The following is a 19411-nucleotide window of genomic DNA, read 5'->3' on the forward strand; positions in this document are numbered from 1 at the left end:
CCATTAAGTGTAAATGTTCTTTTTCTATGCTTTAATACTTTTTATTTGTCCAGTTATAGTTAAAGACTTTCTCTTCACTTCCCTACAATCAAAGAGAACACACAAACAAAGTTGAAGTTGACTGATAATCAAATTTTCTATAGATACCGCAATAATATCGTTATTGTGAATTTTGGCCACGATAATCGTGTAGTGAATTTCTGATATTTTGACAGTCCTAATGCCGGTTCACACTAAGTTGTCAGTACTACTGTATCTTCGATGGCCTTAAACTATACTCACTAAGTCAGACTCAACAGCCATAAAGTCTAAGAGTTGTGCATGAAGTTAGTGCATTGGTTATCATAAGATATGTGGCTATTGTAGTCTTTTAATGTAGTAAAAACAAGGATATCTCAAAGCGTCCCAAGGTAAGGTAGGCATGCAACTATGCCTGTGCATGAAACTGACCAGAGGAACTTGCACAACAAATGCAGACAGCCCCATTCTTCCTCCAGAGCTACCTCGATTTCCTGAATGTCGTTTCTTTTATAACTATAATATTCATTATGCATACCCAGGTGGTAAGCACTGATTTTAAACAAATACTTGTATTTAGAAAGTGAGAAGATCATTCAGCTGTAGAAAGTGCCCCCTAGATCCAGGCAAGTTGTTGACATATTATCTTAAAAATTATTTTGCTTTAAGGTAGGCTATATAAAGGCTAAGGTTTAAAAACACAGTAACAATGTTTTTTTATTAGAATACACTAATGTTTCCCTGTTAATGTAATGCTTATGTTGCACATTAATCAAATGTAAGTAAACATTTAAAAAATTCTCCCACCTCACTAACAATCTAAAAGTAAAAGGTATTGTTCTGGAACAGTCCAGTGAGTCCATTCTGCAGTGGTGCCCAGACTGGAAACACATGGGGGTTGACTGATTAACAAAATGGGGTTATGAGAGAACCTGGGAAAAGAGAGCCACTTGAACATGCTAACCGGACTCTGATAGATATTACATGGGGCACTAAAAAACAGAGCCCTTTTAATATTCTTTGTACTAATATGGCGCTAACATTTTAGTAGTTTAACAGAGAAAAAAAATCTTGACTCCATTCCTGATAGATACATATATCTGGAACAAGTGTCTCCTGTAAAAACATGGTAGATAGGACCAGGCAATAAATTGTTATCAATGCTTAATTTTCATTTCAACACACACATAAATATTGACCGATTATCTACCTTAAATTTTCCTGAAATTCACATACCTTATCATCTCATTTCAAACCTTACTACCTTCAGTTTTATATGTTATTACAGAATAAACTACATTCTAAAGAACGCCATAGCTCCAATTAAGACAGTAAATTGTTCATTGAATATGTTACTTATTGTTACACAAAATTGTGATATTATAATGAGGTCACAAGCCAAAACCTTTTGGGATCCCCTGCCATACAGATTACGTAGCAGTTAATCAGTCAACGTTACTCCCACTGTAACTGTAACAGAAAACCATTTGGACCTTTTAGTCCAGAGCAAGAAGCAATTATATCAAATATTGTGCATTTTATAATAGGATTATTAAACTTGGTACACAAATACTGCATACCTTATAATTTTGAGGCAGCCTGCAAAGCCTGTCTGTCAATGTCTGCCTTTCCGAATTCCTGTTAGGGACTTGACGTCTAAGAGCCTATTGAGGTCATTTTGGTCATAGTCCAGCAGCAACACAAAATATTTTAAAACTATTTTTTAATAGAGCCATCAAAACTCTCCCACAGCCAGGACTGTCTAGAGAAGAATGCAATGGCAGAACTTAATCACTGTGAGTGACCAAGGGACACACCGAGACCAAAAAGAGTTGCCGTGTGTCATCTTTCTCTAGTGACTCCTTGTGGTCATCTGAGCACATATAAACAGGCAAAGACTTCCTGGTTAAGTGACAAGTATGATAATGAGACCGGCTTGGAGAGAGCGCATCGGAGGACACGAGATCTTTGACACTCATACACATTGTAAGTGTAGTTTTGTGTGAAATCTTGACCTCAAACTGACTTCAAAATGACACCCAATTTCTTAAAATGGCTGCGCTGTCTGACAGGCTTCCCAGATCGCCACCAATCTTACAATAAAATGTAATTACCTTTTTATAATCCTGTCATAAAATGTACTATAATTTCGCCTATCTACTGGCCTATTATATTTAACTACAATGTTATTGTTGGGTTCACACTGACTGTGAATTACCTTGATGATAGTTCTCATAAATCAGCCGTGAGAAAACATCACAGGTGTGAGACAGCATTCAAGTAGCTCTCAACAGTAGCATGTAAATGTTTCTTCAACTATTGCACTGGCTTGTGTCAGTGGCAATACATTCAATTAGGAATAAATAAAAAGGTGTGCCTGCACAAACCAAAAGTCTTTTTTTCTTTTTAAAAAGTGCTGCACATCCAAGACTACTTGCAGGGTGGTATTTGGACTAAAACTTAGATGTTGACCTTCCAAAGTAATTTAGCCCGTAGTTCTTTGACGTCTACTGTTGCCACCTCCTTGACTCATCCACCCTTTATTTACTGTATGTACACTGGATCTTCACACGATGTGTGCCTCGTCTCACATGTTCATCTTCATGTCATACCTAAAAAAAACACACCTTTAAATATGCAAATAGTGTATCCTGCAACATCAAACTAAATAATTAAATAACTTGTCTAAACATGGTCTCAAAAACCAGTTACTCACTCTCGGATGCAGACGGGAATCTGTAGGTGTTCCATAGGGATGTAATCAGACAGCTCCTGTAGGCTGGGAATGAAGCGGATCTTCCGACTGAACTTCTCACTGTAGACGACACACAGAGGTTGGACAGACCTTCAGCACGGTCAAGGTGTGGCCCGTGACCATGACCTTCAGCACGGTCAAGGTGTGGCCCGTGACCATGACCTTCAGCACGGTCAAGGTGTGGCCCGTGACCATGACCTTCAGCACGGTCAAGGGGTACCTGGCCTGTGCTGAAGGTCTGTCATGGTCATGGGCCACACCTTGACCGTGCTGAAGGTCATGGTCACGAGCCACACCAGATAGGGTGGGAGTCACTGAATCATCTCCTGGGGTTTGATGTCCTTTACATGAAAAATTCCTCTAATTTGTCTGCTCACCTGATGAAAGGCTTGACGACAGTGATGAGGGCTTTGATGTACCAGGCTGGGTGGACCACAAACAGCCCCTTCAGATCCTTTCTCAACCTAAGACAAAACATTTAAGATGACTCAGACAGATTGGTACATGACACAATATATGACTAATTTGGAAGACCTTATTCACACAGAGTTACAAATACATAGGCTGAAACAACTGAAAATATGAGTAATGCTTTTGCTTAGGCCAATTTTTTGTTTTAGATTTCTTTCTTTTTTTGACTGTCGCAACATAACACAACATCAACATGTTAGCGACCTAGCATGATAGCGACATAGCATGAAATCAACATAACATGGAAGCAACAATTCCCTCATGGTCATATGATTCAAACGCTCATGGTCACATAACAACAATATTTTCTTCTGTACAAATTGAGCGTGTGAGCTAATGTCTGAGGCTTGGTTTTCTCAAAGACCTCAGTGTCTGGAAATAGGTCAGAGTGTGTACAAGTTCCCGAAGAAGACAGGTTACCTTTGACAAACCTTTGCAGGCCTGGTAGAGACCTCTCACTCTAACTGAATGGAATACTTAGGGATTTTTTTTTTTCACCCATAACAATACAGACCAGTAAGTCTATCTGGAGTACAATGACAGACAACCTGTCGTTTCACATGAATACATTTTGGTATGGGAATGTGATGCTGTGGATTGTGGCTACAGGCCAGGCATGCAGGGAGACAGAGCACTGAACTGCCTTTATATGGACTATGCAAACAGCTAGCCTAAGTGATAAGGAGGCTAGCTGTTTACAATTACAGTAGAACCATGAACCCACATAGAGTGTGTGGCAACTGGCAAAAATACACAGGGCCCGGTCTCAGAAGGTTATCAGAGGAATGTCCATGATAGAGCTCTTCACACCCCTGAACCATCACAGCATTCCTGTCATATTTCAGGGGCCGAAAGGAGGTGAGCCCTCCCTTACTAAAGTGTACTTGGAACACAGGAGCGCTGAGGAGAACCACGGGGACATATGCACCCTCTTGTGGACCTATTCGCTACCACATAAGCAAGGAAACATTCAACCTAAACCTTGTGACAGGAGTTCAAGTAAGGAAAAGGAATGTACCTTCTGTCAATAGAGGAGTAACACTGTCGCAGCCATTTGATGGCGGGCATTTTGTTCCTGGGGGCCATGCTGCACAGGTACACCATGACATAGCTCTCCGACACCATCAGGTCCAGTGTCCCCACTATGTACCTGTACAGTACACATCAGTCCAACATTTTTTTTAAATGAGCGTGCTCTGACTGTCATCTTAAATTTAGAGACCTCAACACATGCGCATACTAACCTGAACAGATTGTCCATGACATATTCATAGTTTTCCACTGTGTTTTCTGGTAGGTAACAGGAGGAGAACAAGATGATGGCATTCATTGGTTCGCCGTAATAACCTGGGTCCCAGAAAATAAATTACTCATTAGATACTATACCAGGAAGTCAGTGTCAGCTAGAATGAAAAGGTACATCTAAAAATGTTATCCATTTCAATGAGGGCTGCCATTTTCAGCAAGCGCGTATAGTGGGAGCTTGCCTCAGCAAGACGTTAGAGAAGTGTTGATTTTACAAGCCTAACAAAGTAGCTGCTTGAAAGTCAGCTTGAGCTGTGTCTCACCTCCGTGGGAGAGCACCTGGAGGTATGGTTCCAGGACACTCATGTTGACGATGTACTCCTGCCCAGCCACACAGAAATGTCGCCAACGCCGCCCCCTGCTGTCCACTTGGTCTAACTCCAAGGAGCCCATTTCAGCTTGCTCTGTCACCAAGGTGTTCACAACCCGGTCCTTTCCGCGGCCCAGCCGTGGCAGATCATCTGGAAGGGTTGAGTGAATAGCAGGGGTAGATTGTACAAGCATCAAAACATTGAATTTCAGGATGGAATGGAAGAATACCAGTTCCAGTTTGGAACTACCCTTTTTTAACCCCCCAGTTTTCTAAAATCTGTTAATGCACTCGCACCTCGCCCTCTTCTCCTCCAAGTCTAGTTTGTTCAAACAATCTCTTTCTCACTTTCCTTTTCACTTTCTCTCTGAGAAATAGTCTAAGCCGGCCCAAGTGGGGAAGAGTTTGCACTGGGTGATCATTTTCCTTTTCAAACTGGCACGTGAGTTCAATGCCAATGCCGAAGTTGACACAAAACAAAGTGGTATCAAGCACGACCCTACCTTTCCAGTTTCTGTCCCCTCCTTCACCCCCCCATTCCAGTTTGTGTCCCCTCCCTCACCCCCCTTCCATTCCAGTTTGTGTGCCCCCACCATTCCAGTTTGTGTGCCCCCCCATTCCAGTTTGTCCCCTCCCTCACCCCCCCTCCATTCCAGTTTGTGTGCCCCCCCATTCCAGTTTATGTCCCCTCCCTCACCCCCCCCCATTCCAGTTTGTGTGTCCACCCTCACCCCCCCCCCATTCCAGTTTGTGTGTCCACCCTCACGCCCCCCCATTCCAGTTTGTGTGCGCCCCCCATTCCAGTTTGTCCCCTCCCTCACCCCCCCATTCCAGTTTGTGTGTCCACCCCCGCCCCATTCCAGTTTGTCCCCTCCCTCACCCCCCCCCCCCCATTCCAGTTTGTGTCCCCTCTCTCACCCTCCCACTCCAGCTCGTGCATGCTGTCAGGGAAGTTGCAGGACTCGCTGTCTGAGGGCGTCTCCAAGGCCTCCAGGTTAATGTCCAACTCTGGGTCTTCTTCGTCGGGTGAGAGAGCTGCCGCAGAGTAGCCGGTGTCCCCTGACTTTTCACTGTGGTCCAGTGAGTCAGTGTGGGACAGAGTAAGGCTGAGGGTCGGGGCCACCAGGCGCTTCTTCCTCATAGGGTTTCCTGACAGGGCCAGGCTAGTGGGCGGAGCTGGGAAGAGCAGAAAATTGTATTGTGGGTAATGGTACATTTGAAATTCAGCTATCCACTTCCTAGTTCTTGGAGGCTAGTCCGAGTTTTACCTAAAATACAGGGGTTTGTGTTTTACCTGGTCTTTTTCCATTATCTCCCGGAGTCTCTTGTTCATCAATAGGGCTATTCGCATCTTCAGGAAGAGGCCTACAGTGAGGAGTAAATAACTGAATAATACAAATCATAAAATACCTAAAGCTGACCTAAAACTTAATCTGCAAGCTGACAAGGCAAAAAAGCTGTTATTGGGCCTATAAGCAACACAATTAACAATAATTGTTCCTGTAAATCACCTTGTTAAAGAGTGTATGCTAAATTACTAAAATGACAAATGTTACCTGGCAATAACCAAAAAGACTTATTTCTAGGGACATTTTTGAAATGTTGAAAGTTTTCATGGTCAGAAGAACGGGTAATGAAGAATTAGGATGAAGGTCAAAGAGTTGGGTTAGCTTTTGTCCCTGACCTGGGGAACTCCTCATCTTGCCACTCCTCCCTCAGCTCCATATCCCGTATGTCGTGAGCTGCCTTTGCCCCGTCTGGACCCCTAGAAGAGACAACAAATCACAAAATTCGTGAAATGCTCTGCTATGCAATGCTGAAATAATCAAAATGTTCAACAGCCTGAACACCTACAAAGCTGAAATAATGCAATGGTCTGCTGGAACCTGCTGGAATGTTTCCACATTTGAAGATACTAAATGAAGACGGTCTCACCTGTAAAACGCTACTGAGCGTTACACGTGATTTACGAGGCCTAATCACTGCAATATGCTTACTGATCCATAAAGGCAAAACACACAAAGAGCAATGGGTTTTCTGCTGCATGTTCAAATATGTACAAATAAATTAGACACTGTGATTTATTTTGTTTCCTAGTCAGTTGTGCCCAGACAGCTACACTGGTCCTCTTTTTAGGGACACAAGAGCAAAAAACAGCTGAAACCCATCTTCAGCTGTTGGGACTGTGCCTGTCAGAGCAGCGGTCACACATAAAGACATGTAACCAAGCAAGCATTCTCATATATACAGACACAGAGACACAGAGAAAATAGTCCTTAAGCATCCCTCATTTCACTCAACTGCTCAAAAAAAATCAAGATGACATGCAAAGGTAAACTCCAGCAGTGCACCACACAATCACGTGCATCAAAAAATTATGTCAAGCTAGCCACTGGTCTTACTCGATGCTTGTCCTCTGACTATCATTGGTCCAGTGTCTGTGCTAGTAGACACCACGAGTAAAAAGACAACTCCTGTACGACTCTCTTAAACAGTGGTTCACCAAGTGGCCAACCCACTCAACGCCATCAGCTTCCTGCATAGTACATGACCCGTGCGTGCACATCTAAGAGTAATGATGTTCAAAGAACCACACACTGAAAAACATGCTGAGAATAAATGCTGCTTCATTCACGACCTCTCTGAAAAGAGGACAGATTTCTGCTTGGAAGCCTTCCACCTCGAAAAGTGCTAAATAAATTACAATGAACTTATTGACAATGACAAAAGATTATAAAATGTCCAACTATACACAATGCAGAAATAAATTGTATAAGTGTCGTGAAAAAACAACGCAACACAGTACTTTCCGGTATAGAACAGTCTAACACCTTTGTATTTACACAAAATGAAGAAAAAAAAACACACACACACAAAGAACTGAACAATACTACCTTTCGTTATTTTGTTTTGATAAAGGCACACTCACGCAGACATCATGAATAAAACATTAGTTTCAAGGGACGAAAATAAAATAATAAAACGTATCAGAAGATAAGGTTAGGCGTCGGCAATTGTAGACGCTTCGATGTACGCACAAGTGCACGGTTCTGACCTACCACCCACACGGTAAACAATTCTTCATCTTAGCCAATCAGAGAGAGCTTTGTACTGTACCTGCTGCTGACACGTTACACCTGAGCGAGTGAGAACATTTTGATCTAAAACAAATTGAATCTCGAAAACAAATCAAAATAAGCAGATCCGTATTAGTGAAGTATTAGAATTTGATTATTTCATTGGAAGACATTTTTCAAAGTTTTTCCTACAGAATAAGGAATATTTCTTCAATATGCACTATGGTCTTACCTCAATGAAAGGAAACACATCTGGGCAACCGTACCAGTTCCATTACCATCTCAAAAGTATTGTATATACATTGATTCACAATTGTACATACATATATGTATCTCATGAAGCTAGTTGAGAGAATGCAGAGTGTGTGGTGCTGTCATCAAGGCAAAGGGTGGCAAATAGGGTGGCTACTTTGAATAATCTACTAAATGAAATGTATTTTCTAACGCGTTTTTGCTGCTACGTGATTCCATATGTTATTTAATTGTTTGTGGAAAATATTATTATTTTATCATGTGGAAAATAGTCAAACTAAAGAAATACCCTAATAAAACTATAATAAATAGCCTATTAAATGAGTAGGTGTGTCCATACCTTTGACTGGTTCTGTAGGAACCATTTTAGGTTCCAATAATTGGTAAGTGTTCCAATAACCAATTATTGGGACACTTAAATCACAATTTGGGTCTTGATGAAAAAAATATATTAAAGATCAAAATCTTTACTCTACATTGCATAATTCGTTGAGAACAAAATGACGTAACAGCGTTCAATGGAAACCAAAATCACTAACTGATTGAGGGCTGGATTCAAACTCACACTGAAAATCTAGGTGAACAATTGAAATCACAGGCTATTTCAACTTGTGTGAATTTCATCATGGCAACTTATAATATGAATCAGTGTGTATGGCCCCCACGGGCCTGTATTTACTCCCGACAATGTCTGGGCATGCTCCTGATGAGATGGCAGATGGTGTCCTGGGGGATCTCCTCCCAGACCTGGATCAGAGCATCATTGAGCTCCTGGACAATCTGTGGCGCTACTTGGAGGCGTCGGATGCACCGATACATAACGTCCCAGAGGTTCTCGACTGGATTCAGGTCTGGGGAAGTTGAGGGCCAGTCAATGGCATCAATGCCTTCGTCATCCAGGAACTGCCTACACACTCTGGCCACATGAGGCCGGGCATTGCCCTGCACCAGGAGGAACCCAGGGCCCACTGCACCAGCTTAAGATCTGACGATGGGTCTGAGGATTTCATCCCGGTACCTAACAGTAATCAGGCTAATGTTGGTTAGCACGTGGAGGTCTGTGTGAACCTCCAAGGATATGCCTCCTCAGACCATCACTGACCCACCGCCAAACCGATCATGCTGGATGATGTTGCAAGCAGCACAACATTCACCACGGCGTCTCCAGACTCTTTCACGTCTGTCACATTCTCAGTGTGAACCTGCTCTCATCTCTGAGAACAGGGCAACAATGGCGGACCTGTCAATTCTGGTGTTCTCTGGTGAATGCCATTCGAGCTGCACGGTGCTGGGCTGTGAACACAGGCCCAATAGAGGACATTGGGCCCTCATGCCACCCTCATGGAGTCTATTTCTGACAGTTTGGTCAGAAACATGCACACCAGTAGCCCACTGGAGGTCAGCTCTGTCCAGCTCTCCTTGTGTAACGTCCCATCTCCTAGTACCTCCTCCACGCTCTTGAGACTGTACTGGGAGACAGCAAAACCAGCAAACCTTCTTGCGACGGAACGTATGGATGTGTCATCCTGGAGGAGCTGGCTGACCTGTGCAACCTGAATGGGCTGCAGGTCCCGCCTCATGCTCCCAGTAGTTACATGGACACTAGCAAAATGCAAAACTAGAGAAGAATCAGTCAGGAAGGATAAGGAGTGAGCAAGGTCTGTGTCCACCACCTGCAAAACCATTAAATTTTTGGGGGTTGTCTTGCTGTTCTCTCTCCAGTGCACATGTTGTCACTTTCATTTGATTCCCAATCACTTATGCTTCCAAACTGGACAGATTAATATCCCACCATTTTAATTGACTTGGTGTTATACTGTGATGATTATGTGTAACCTTATTTTTATAAGCAGTGTATTTAAATGAATAGATCCCTCTGGGTGGGTTAGTAATACATATTTTTTTATTTGTTTCTGTTCAATGTTCATTTCATAAAGGATCTTTGGGTCCTTGAAAAGTGCTATATAAATATATAGCATTATTTTTATTATTATTATTATTATAAAGATTCTCGACTGAGAGGATCTCGTGACAGTAAGGTTCAGCTGAGTTGGTTTGTGTGTTGTAGTTAGAGAACAAATTATCTTGTTCATCACTTCATATGTTCATCCCATTATTACATGTGATCATGAGTTCACGTGCCACAGAATACCTGAAAACCCTTTTAGGGTTCTAATCTAGAATAAGTATTGCCTACAGTCCTATACATTCCAGTGTTTCTGTGAACCATTTACAAACCATTGTTATACATTCATACAACATTCACTTCAAAGCTAACCTCACCGATAGCTTGGGTAAGTGATCAGTCCTTTCCTCCCCAATCCCTGACTTAGTTTGCACCCTGCGTACAATTCAACAACATTTTTAAAACCTTGGCCTACATCTATCAGCATGCCAATGACATGACAGAATAAAATGTTGACATTACTGTCTTTGCATTTGCCTTACTTCACCTTCTATGGCAGTTTGTCATATACATTGAATGAAGTACTGCAAAATAAGTAGCTATTCTGACGTTAGCTAAAGGGGTTGGGAAGAGAAGCAAACCATTGTATTTCTGCAGAGCTCCTGTTGAAGCATGACTAGGGTGAATAATCTACCTTCCATTGTCCTCTATGGTGAAACCTGAGCCTGGCTTATTGAGACAGCCCTTTGTTGCCTTGGCCTATAGGATAAGAATGGAAAGTAAGGATAACATCTCACTGCACTGAAAACCTCAAGTGGAAGCATAGTCTCCAAGTCAGGTCCTGACGAAGACAAACTGTTCCTGGAAGAATGCATTCAAGACTTTTGATTAGATGGGGCTTTGCAAAAGAAAATTATGTTCGGACAACAAACATGCTAACTTAATTACTGGCTAATGGATAGATGTTGTAGACTTCATTTAACCTTGATTAAATATATTTTTGGCCAACAATCTACACACAATACCCGGTAAAGACAAAGATGAAACCCCTTTTTTGAATTGTGCGCCATATTTCTGAAAATGAAAAACCTCATGTGTATATCTATTAGACCCTTTGCCATGAAACTCCAAAACTGAGCTCATATTCATCCTGTGTTCTTCTAGAGGATACTTCCTGATATGTCTCTAGACCTTGTTAGGAGTCTGTTTGTGGCAAATTCAATTGATTGGACATACTTAAAAGGCACACAGTTGTCTATATAAGGCCTCACATATCACAGGGCATGATAGAGCAAAAACCAATGACAAGACATGGCCGCAGAAGGACTATGAGAGCATGAGGTAAAAGATTCTCTGGTCTGATCTATTCGGCCAGAATTCCAAGCATCTGGCGAAAGCAAGGTACCGCTCATCCCCTGGCTTATTCAATCCCCACGGTGAGGCATGGTGGTGGAAGAATCAAGTTATAGGGACGCTTCTATGTGGCAGGGACTGGTCTGGAATGAGACAAGGATGAACAACAAAATACAGAGATCCTTAAAGACACTTTGACCTAGAGTGCACAGACTAGGGCAGAGATTGATTGCCAGGAAGACTCAAAGGTGTGATCTCTGCCAAAGGTACTTCCACAAAGTACTAAATAAAGGTCTGAATACCTATGAACATAGGATATTTCATTTTAAAATTTTCTATAAATTGTTTCTAAAAATGATTTTTCATTGTCATTGTGGAATATTATCAGTAGATTGTTGCCAAAAAAAGTGATCGATAAAAAGAAAAGGGCACTGCATAAGAAATGATATAGAAGGATTTCAGAGGTGACGCATTAGAGTCAACTTATGAAGACCTGTTGCTGTTTTTCTGTACGCTGCACTCTAACATAGTCTAAGATCAAAGTGTTCCACTCAAATTACATTAACTATAGGCCTAAACCAAAGACCATCATTGATTTAGATAATGCAAGGTCATTGGTTTCCAGATCAGCAGACAACACCAGCTCAACAGACAACAACACAGAGCAGGAGACCTTGTTCGTGACATCATTACATCACCTCTGACACGGTTCACAAAATCCAGTGGTGGAACACTCCCCTTAGTCAATGTAAATCTTTGTTATAACACAGACATGGCTAATGAATCAAGCTTTGTCAGCTTTACGAAGCAAATGAATCAGCACTCAGGAAGTCAGCAGAGCAGACTTCCAGGGTGGATGTGACCATTATCTTCCCTACTGGCCCAGTTACGTAAGAGTCAGAGTGGCTTGTGATTCCCTACCTCTCCTTGTCTGTTGTTTAGAGAATAACTCATATGACATGGTGTCTACTCATGGATTTACACAAACAGGTACATCAATCCAACTTCATTACTTCATTTAAAGTCATCATTCGATACATCTTTCCCTTTTGCAATTGACACAAGCTTGGTTCAGGAAACCTCTGACACATGCTGAACATGCCGGTTGTGAAATGCTGGGTTGCCACAGAACAAACAGTAGCAGCGTTAAAAATCACTTTAATCACATATAAGAACAGCTTACCCATTTAGCATGTACTGGTCCCCGTGGTCTGTGTAAGTCCCCATATTGTCCGTTCACCCTGAGAGAGATCCGATGACGGTCACAGCCCCGAACGGACACATCCAGGAAATACTGTTTCTTAAAAAACAGACAGCCTGCTGCACTGGCTCATCTGCCTTTCTCCTGAGGAAGTGTTGTTGGTGTGTCTGGGTGTGTGTGTGGGTGTGTGCGTGCGTAATGCATGTCTACAGTATGTCAGCAAACTAACCCTCACCTTGTTCCTACAGGTTTTTCAGCATTTCAGCAGTACCTGTTTGGGTAGCCTCTGTAGGCTAAGATTAGCTCACCTGGGTGGTTATAGAGATTAGGCTGTGGCAAGACTAAGAAACTGAGAACAGAAATGAAATCTGCACACGTTTTTACAAGCATTCTCATGGTATAGTAGTGTATGGGGCTTGTAAAATGCATTCATTTAATAGTAAGCCACTGTACATAAGGTAGGTTTTGAACAAGCATGGCACTGAAAATCAATGACTGGCCTGAGCAGAGGGAAACACGTTTAGCTGAAGCCTAGGTGGTAAAAACATACATTATAGGATGGATAGATTTCATGCAAAGCCAAACTGTATGTCCAAGTCATACATTAGATTTCTATTTGTAACGAGTGTTGCACTTCATCAAATCTTGAGTTCTCCCACTTAGGAATGAGTGAGCAGAGCTAAAGCGCTGTAGATAGTAGATACCACATTGGGAGGCCTTCTCCGTGATATCAACATACAAACACTACTACTAAACTACTAAAAGGGTGTCTTTCAAAATGTGGTTTCTATACCATTTAACCATTAACAAATACATCTAACTGGGACAATCTTCAATATTCTCATGCTTCACAAAATCACAACTGCAAATTGGTCACTCAGTGGTTCCCAACCATTTCCATTCCAAGACCAGCAAATCAGTCAATTCTATTAAATACATGCAATTTTATTATGAACAAAACATGAATACAGAAAACTTAAAAATGTTAAGTGTATATATTTTTTTAAATCACACGCACACAAAAACTGTTCAAAAGCAGGTTTAATTTTGAATATTTTAAACCTTTGGCTAATAGATTACTTCTGTATTTCAATTAACTGGTTTTAGACTGCATCAGGTCTGGAAGTACCCCAGCCATTAATAACACCAGGCTTCAAAATATATTATAATAAATCCCAAAATCCGAAACTAGTACCAAGTGCTGAACAGCACAAAATGAAATAACCTTCTTAGACTAAACACAATGACATTAAACACAAATGGACAGCATATACATTAGAATGATGCTCTCATTTGGAACAGGTTATGTTAGTTCTGAATCAGAAGAACAAATACTGATTTCTTAGAAATAAAACACTGTCAACACAAACACGTCAATATAATACTTATGAAGTATGAAGAATCAACACTAAATATCACACAGGCTTAAGCATCAATCACAGAAATTGATCTATGCAGATTTGTACAAGCCCACGCAGGGAAAGAGTGTATGTTTTTCTCATCCTTAATAATATCCCAAAATCCTCTGTTATGCATCTTTCCCAATCAGATGTCAGATTCCCACTCAAGGATGAAAGTACACATCGCTGATACTCTCAATGCATTTCCATTTTGACAGTGCGGTTTCAAGTGGACCGTGTTCTCTGGTGGATACAAAACAGGGTGCCTCACAGCTCCCAGCTGATCAGTGCTGTGCATACTTTAACACCCTGCACATTCACAAACAATCTGGATGGAATCCGATCTGAGTCCTGTTGAAGTCGCGGGCCATCCCACCGTTATACAGGTTAGTGAGCACAGCCGGTGGCCTTCTGACCTTGACGACAAGGGTGAGGACGAGAGAGTGACATCAGTGTCCCCCTGCGTTCGCCTCGTCGCTGGCCATCTTGCGGAACTTCTTAGTCAGAGCTTCAGCGCTGATCTTGGGCAGCCCGTTGTCCAGGGGACACCCCTCTACCAGGCTGTTCATAGGCGTGGGAGGGAGCTGAACGTCATCTTCTATCCCAGTGTCTTCAGCACATGCCAGTTGCACTGGTACCTCGTAGCTCTCTTCCAAGTCCCCACAAGGAACCAGCCTCTTCTCCCTGTCCATCAGGAAGTCCTTGATAATGGGAAGCACTTTCTTCCTGGAAGCCAACGTGTTGCCCTGGAGATAAGCCTTGATGTCGGAATAAGGGCTGCTCATTGGACTCAGGCTCAGACTGGGGCTCCTGGCTTGCTCCAAGGCCTGGCTGACCTGCAGGGCAAAAAAATAACATTGCCACAGGAAATAATTGTTTAATCGTGGAATAATTGTATTGAAAAACAACCAGTACTGCCATCTGATTGGGGTGATGTAGTTCTCACCTGCTCCCTGTAGAGGGTGTTGGAGCTGTATACTGCCAGCTGCCTGAATGGTTCCTTGATATCGTTGTAGCAGATAGTCATGGCCACCACAAGGCTGTAGCTGTGTTTGTTGCTGAACTCACAGAGCTCTTGCTGTAAGTTTTGTCTCTGTAGAAAAGCCTGAGAGACAATGTTTATAGTATGTTACTATTGTAGTATGTGAGTATCTATGTACGTAAATTCAGTGCTTCAGCTGAATTCCTTTTCAGTTCAGAATAGCAAATAAGACACACCCCTTGTCTTTTCAAGTGAAGGGTGTGAGTTGTGTCACCATTCATGTTTTGAGTATCGGTAAAAGGTGTGTGTGTGTGTGTGTGTGTCTCTCTCTGTCAGTAACATAGGGAAGGGCAAAAATGTTCAGTTGAGGTTTGTGTCAGTTGAGTTCTTGAGTAAGATTTTGTAAAGATCTACCAGGTGAAACATTACAATTTTGAAGGAATGTACTGCAGGGCAAGTGGGGTTTGTCCTTAGAAACAAAACATTGAACCGTTCCAACATCCACATGTAGTTGGTTTAACCTTTTCTGTATCAGACATTCAACAGCTAAGACACAGACCAACCTCCAGTGTCATATATATCACACTAACTGCCAGTTTCACATCTCCTCCAGATGCTACCTTCATGTCCTTCAATAGCATCTGTTCCGTAGTGAGACCTGGGAATGCGGGAATACCAGCAGAAATGTCAGCCTCCCTGTCCATGTTTATATTGCAGTGATGTCACAGGAGGATTACATTCCCATCTGAGGGTAGATCTTTGGTGCAAATCCTGGCTTTTTACCTGATACGTCAAACTTTGCGTTTTGCAAGGACAAGAAGAGGGCACCCCTCGGTGGCAAATCAGGGAAGCGCTTCTCCAAGAGGGCTGCATAATGGCTGTCTTTGGGGGTGACTTTCCCCGCCTCAGGGGCCATGTTGACACAGTCTAACACAATGGTTCCTGCAATCCCAAAGAACAAGTGGTCACTACACTCTGCAATGCTATGAAGGAAATGACATTCACCTGTCTTTACTACAAAGGACGAAGTCAGAAGAACAGTTCACCAAGAACAGACTTGCTAAACTACCCCAATTCTGTAAATCAACTATATTCTCAATAACCGTATAGGAGAAGGGCCATCTGTTGGTGGAGGACCTCCGGGGCTTTCTGGACAATACACTCTGTCACCAGGGTGGCGCAGGAGCCCACAGTCTCCACTGTAACGGCACAGGACGGAGAGGGCTTCCTCTCCAGGCGATGGTGGTCGATCACCTCCACCACTGACGCCTCTAAATCCCTGTCAGACCTACAACAGACAAACACACACCCACCCCCACATGGGGGCTCAGTGAGCATTAGCAGAGACACACATTGTGCAGAGCTAGTCGCATGTCAAAATGGGTACGTCCTGGACGACTGTCAAGCCTTAAGGCGTTATGGTGGACCCAGACCAGGGCAGCATGTTGCAGTCCACCAGGGTGAGGTCCAATTGGCCGGCACGGTGGAGAGCCCCTAGGTCAACCTCATCCCGGAACACTAGGTCATCCGGGGAGAGTCCGCTCTCTCTCAGCAAGAAGACATTGTCCGTGCGAAGGGAAAACTCTCGCCGGGGAATATTCATGACAGGCAGGGGTGTTTTACCCGGGACCATGGTCTAGGAGAAGACAGATGTGTTCTGACAAAACGACAGTGGCTCTGTTGAATTACTCTCAAGAAACTGTCAAGTCGGGACCCAAATACTGGGCGGGCTCTCTCTCACCACAGACAGGAAGTATGCATAGGCCACGGCCGACACCATGGAGTCCACGTCGCAGGCCTCGTTACCCAGGACCACACGGAACCCTGGGCTGACACCTGCATTTCTCTACAGAGGAGAGAGAGGAAACGACACTGGCAAGGCCATTCAACTCATCATATACAGTCTATTTAAATATATCACAGAGCAGTCCACGCACTGCTCTTCAGATGGATGTACACCAGCAATCGGTTGTGGGTCACGGAGTGTGTGCCATGCGTACAGGGTTGGGACTATGTGAGGCTGATGTAATGTCCAATAGGACAACGACGCTGGAGACGAGAAACTCTTGGTTCTGGAAAACCTTGTAGACTGTTTGAAGTCATCTTCTATGAGATAAATGGCAGATCTTAGTGCACCCCAAAGTAGTTCAGCTGAGGGCAAAATTAGAGTGGAAAAACAAGTACGATGTTTCATTTCCCTGGAGTTTGGCAGTACCTGACTGCCGGTTTTAACCCTGGAGTTTGGCAGTACATGACTGCCGGTTTCAACCTTGGAGTTTGGCAGTACCTGACTGCCGGATTTAACCCTGGAGTTTGGCAGTACCTGACTGCCGGTTTTAACCCTGGAGTTTGGCAGTACCTGACTGCCGGTTTTAACCCTGGAGTTTGGCAGTACCTGACTGCCGGTTTTAACCCTGGAGTTTGGCAGTACCTGACTGCCGGTTTTAACCCTACAGCTAAGAGAAAAGAGACAGCCCCTGTGGCTATGAAAACAGCCCCCTCATAAGACAATTAAAGGCCCTGTCTACATGTTGAGGTGATTATCAACATTCTGCTGGAAATGTGTGTGATGCCATGTGGTTGTGAAACCCAATTTGATCTCACTAATGTGAATAGTAAATTTCAGTCAAGTCAAAACACACTAAATATTTTTGCTAATTTAGTCATTTTGACATGCAATAAATAAATAAAAAATACACTTGCATAGTTGATATTTGATAGCTACTGCAGAATTCTCTGGCAATAGTGAGATCTAACTATTTGGCAATAGTTAAATAGGAAATCTACTTTAATGGTCTATTGCAACAACTAAATATAGCTGATACCTTATATAAATACAACTTAAAATCTTACAGCAACAGTAAGCACATCAGTTGTTCACTTTGCGAATGTGTTTACTAGTCACGTTACATTTGGCAGTTTATTAGCTTGGCTTGTCATCTACAACTTACAATAAGAACAGTGACAGCTGTCTCGGTATTTAATCATTTGCTAGTAGAACCATCAACTACTAGCTACTTTCAGTTACTGTAGCAACGTTATGGTCGGGCAGATATTGACACAACGCCAACGGTTTAAAGTAACTGTTCACCCATGTACATGAGGCCACAACAAAATGAACGATTGCCCAGACAAGTCTTTCGATTTCCTATTGTCGGAATGTCATCGGTAACTAGCAGACTGACTGAAGACTCTGAAAACTCCACTGGTTGGTTGTACTTGTGAAACAAGCATGCACATGAGATCTATTCAGAAGACGACTACTGTACTGTAGCTAGCTTGATAACCACGCATCGCTCAAAACAGTCGATGTTCCTACCTTCAACACATCGCGACAGCTTTTCAAAAAAATATCCATGTTTAGTTAAAACACTAGCTAACAAATGGTCAGTCTGGAAGCACAGTGAACTATTTATTGTACTTGCAAACATATAGCACAACCTCTGACTGCAATCTACAACGTAAGTACATTGCCGGAATTTCAGTGCAGTGGAGTTTGAAACAATATCAGCGTAATCAGCTTCTTATGAGCAACATTAAAGAAACACTTCCGGGTCACGAAAATTTTGAAATTTTTTAAATAAAAAAGATTAACATATTACTTCAAAACTGAGATAACTTTAGTTTATTAATTGTTTAAGAAAATGTACCTCTCAAAATATTGACAACAATTCATATATGATCATATTTAAGAGTAATTTCAATAAAAAGTGGGTTGTAAAACACGTTCCAAGGGCACAATTCATACAATGCCAATGACTGAATTTGGAATACATATTGCCTTACAGCTCATAAGCAATTGAATATTCCACAGAGAAAGCAATGTAGGAAATGTTCAGGAGAGTGTGTAGAGTAAGACCAACCTGTCTAATCATGGGGAATGGTGTGCTACATCTAGCAACACAATATTTCCCACACCCTCTTTTTCCACAATGTAACTTAATGGATATGAAATAAATATTGACTCATACAGAAAAACTGTTCTATACGCCGCAGTGAATGTATTGTAGGAAATGTTCAGAAAAGAGACTCTATAGATTGATTATATGCAAAAAAATATTGCAAGTGTATTTGCAATTGTTTCTGGCATTTTACTCCGCCCATCCCACTGACCACAATGTATCTCAATGGATATGAATACCTTTGTTTGTTTAGAATTTCTAAACAAATCTGGAAGCTGGGATTTCTCCTATATATTCATTATTGCAGAATGATCTGCCAAATAATGTGAGAGACGCAGACTCAGGCTTAACCGTTATGTCTACTAAAGACTCACCTCTTCAGTAAGGTCTATGATTAAGAGTAGTCTGGCCTATGGATGTGAATGTGAACAGCAAGTCACTGTGTCTACACACCATCCTTGCTGTCTTTGCCTGGCAGT

General features: G+C 42.4%; 2 protein-coding genes across 3 annotated transcripts; both read right to left on the reverse strand.

The window, feature by feature from the left end:
* Positions 1-709: 709 nt before the first annotated feature.
* Positions 710-12814, reverse strand: bnipl (BCL2 interacting protein like). Of its 2 annotated transcripts, none has more exons than XM_010884642.3 (10): positions 12631-12814; positions 6544-6624; positions 6154-6224; positions 5778-6035; positions 4813-5010; positions 4489-4591; positions 4263-4394; positions 3151-3237; positions 2735-2833; positions 710-2630 (listed from the first exon to the last, which is right to left on the reverse strand). In XM_010884642.3, the coding sequence occupies exons 1-10, from the start codon at positions 12672-12674 to the stop codon at positions 2606-2608; spliced, it is 1098 nt and encodes a 365-aa protein (XP_010882944.2). In that variant the 5' UTR covers positions 12675-12814; the 3' UTR covers positions 710-2605. The 2 variants fall into 2 exon arrangements, with proteins under 2 accessions (XP_010882944.2, XP_010882945.2); XM_010884643.3 differs by lacking the exon at positions 12631-12814 and adding an exon at positions 7754-7922.
* Positions 12815-13575: 761 nt separating this feature from the next.
* On the reverse strand, positions 13576-18550 carry prune (prune exopolyphosphatase). The gene is made up of 8 exons (XM_010884645.4): positions 18350-18550; positions 16772-16876; positions 16464-16666; positions 16134-16318; positions 15814-15972; positions 15594-15688; positions 14995-15153; positions 13576-14884 (listed from the first exon to the last, which is right to left on the reverse strand). The coding sequence occupies exons 1-8, from the start codon at positions 18386-18388 to the stop codon at positions 14498-14500; spliced, it is 1332 nt and encodes a 443-aa protein (XP_010882947.1). The 5' UTR covers positions 18389-18550; the 3' UTR covers positions 13576-14497.
* Between the last annotated feature and the right edge of the window lie 861 nt (positions 18551-19411).

Source organism: Esox lucius, chromosome 20, assembly GCF_011004845.1.
Source record: "Esox lucius isolate fEsoLuc1 chromosome 20, fEsoLuc1.pri, whole genome shotgun sequence".
NCBI lineage: Eukaryota > Metazoa > Chordata > Actinopteri > Esociformes > Esocidae > Esox > Esox lucius.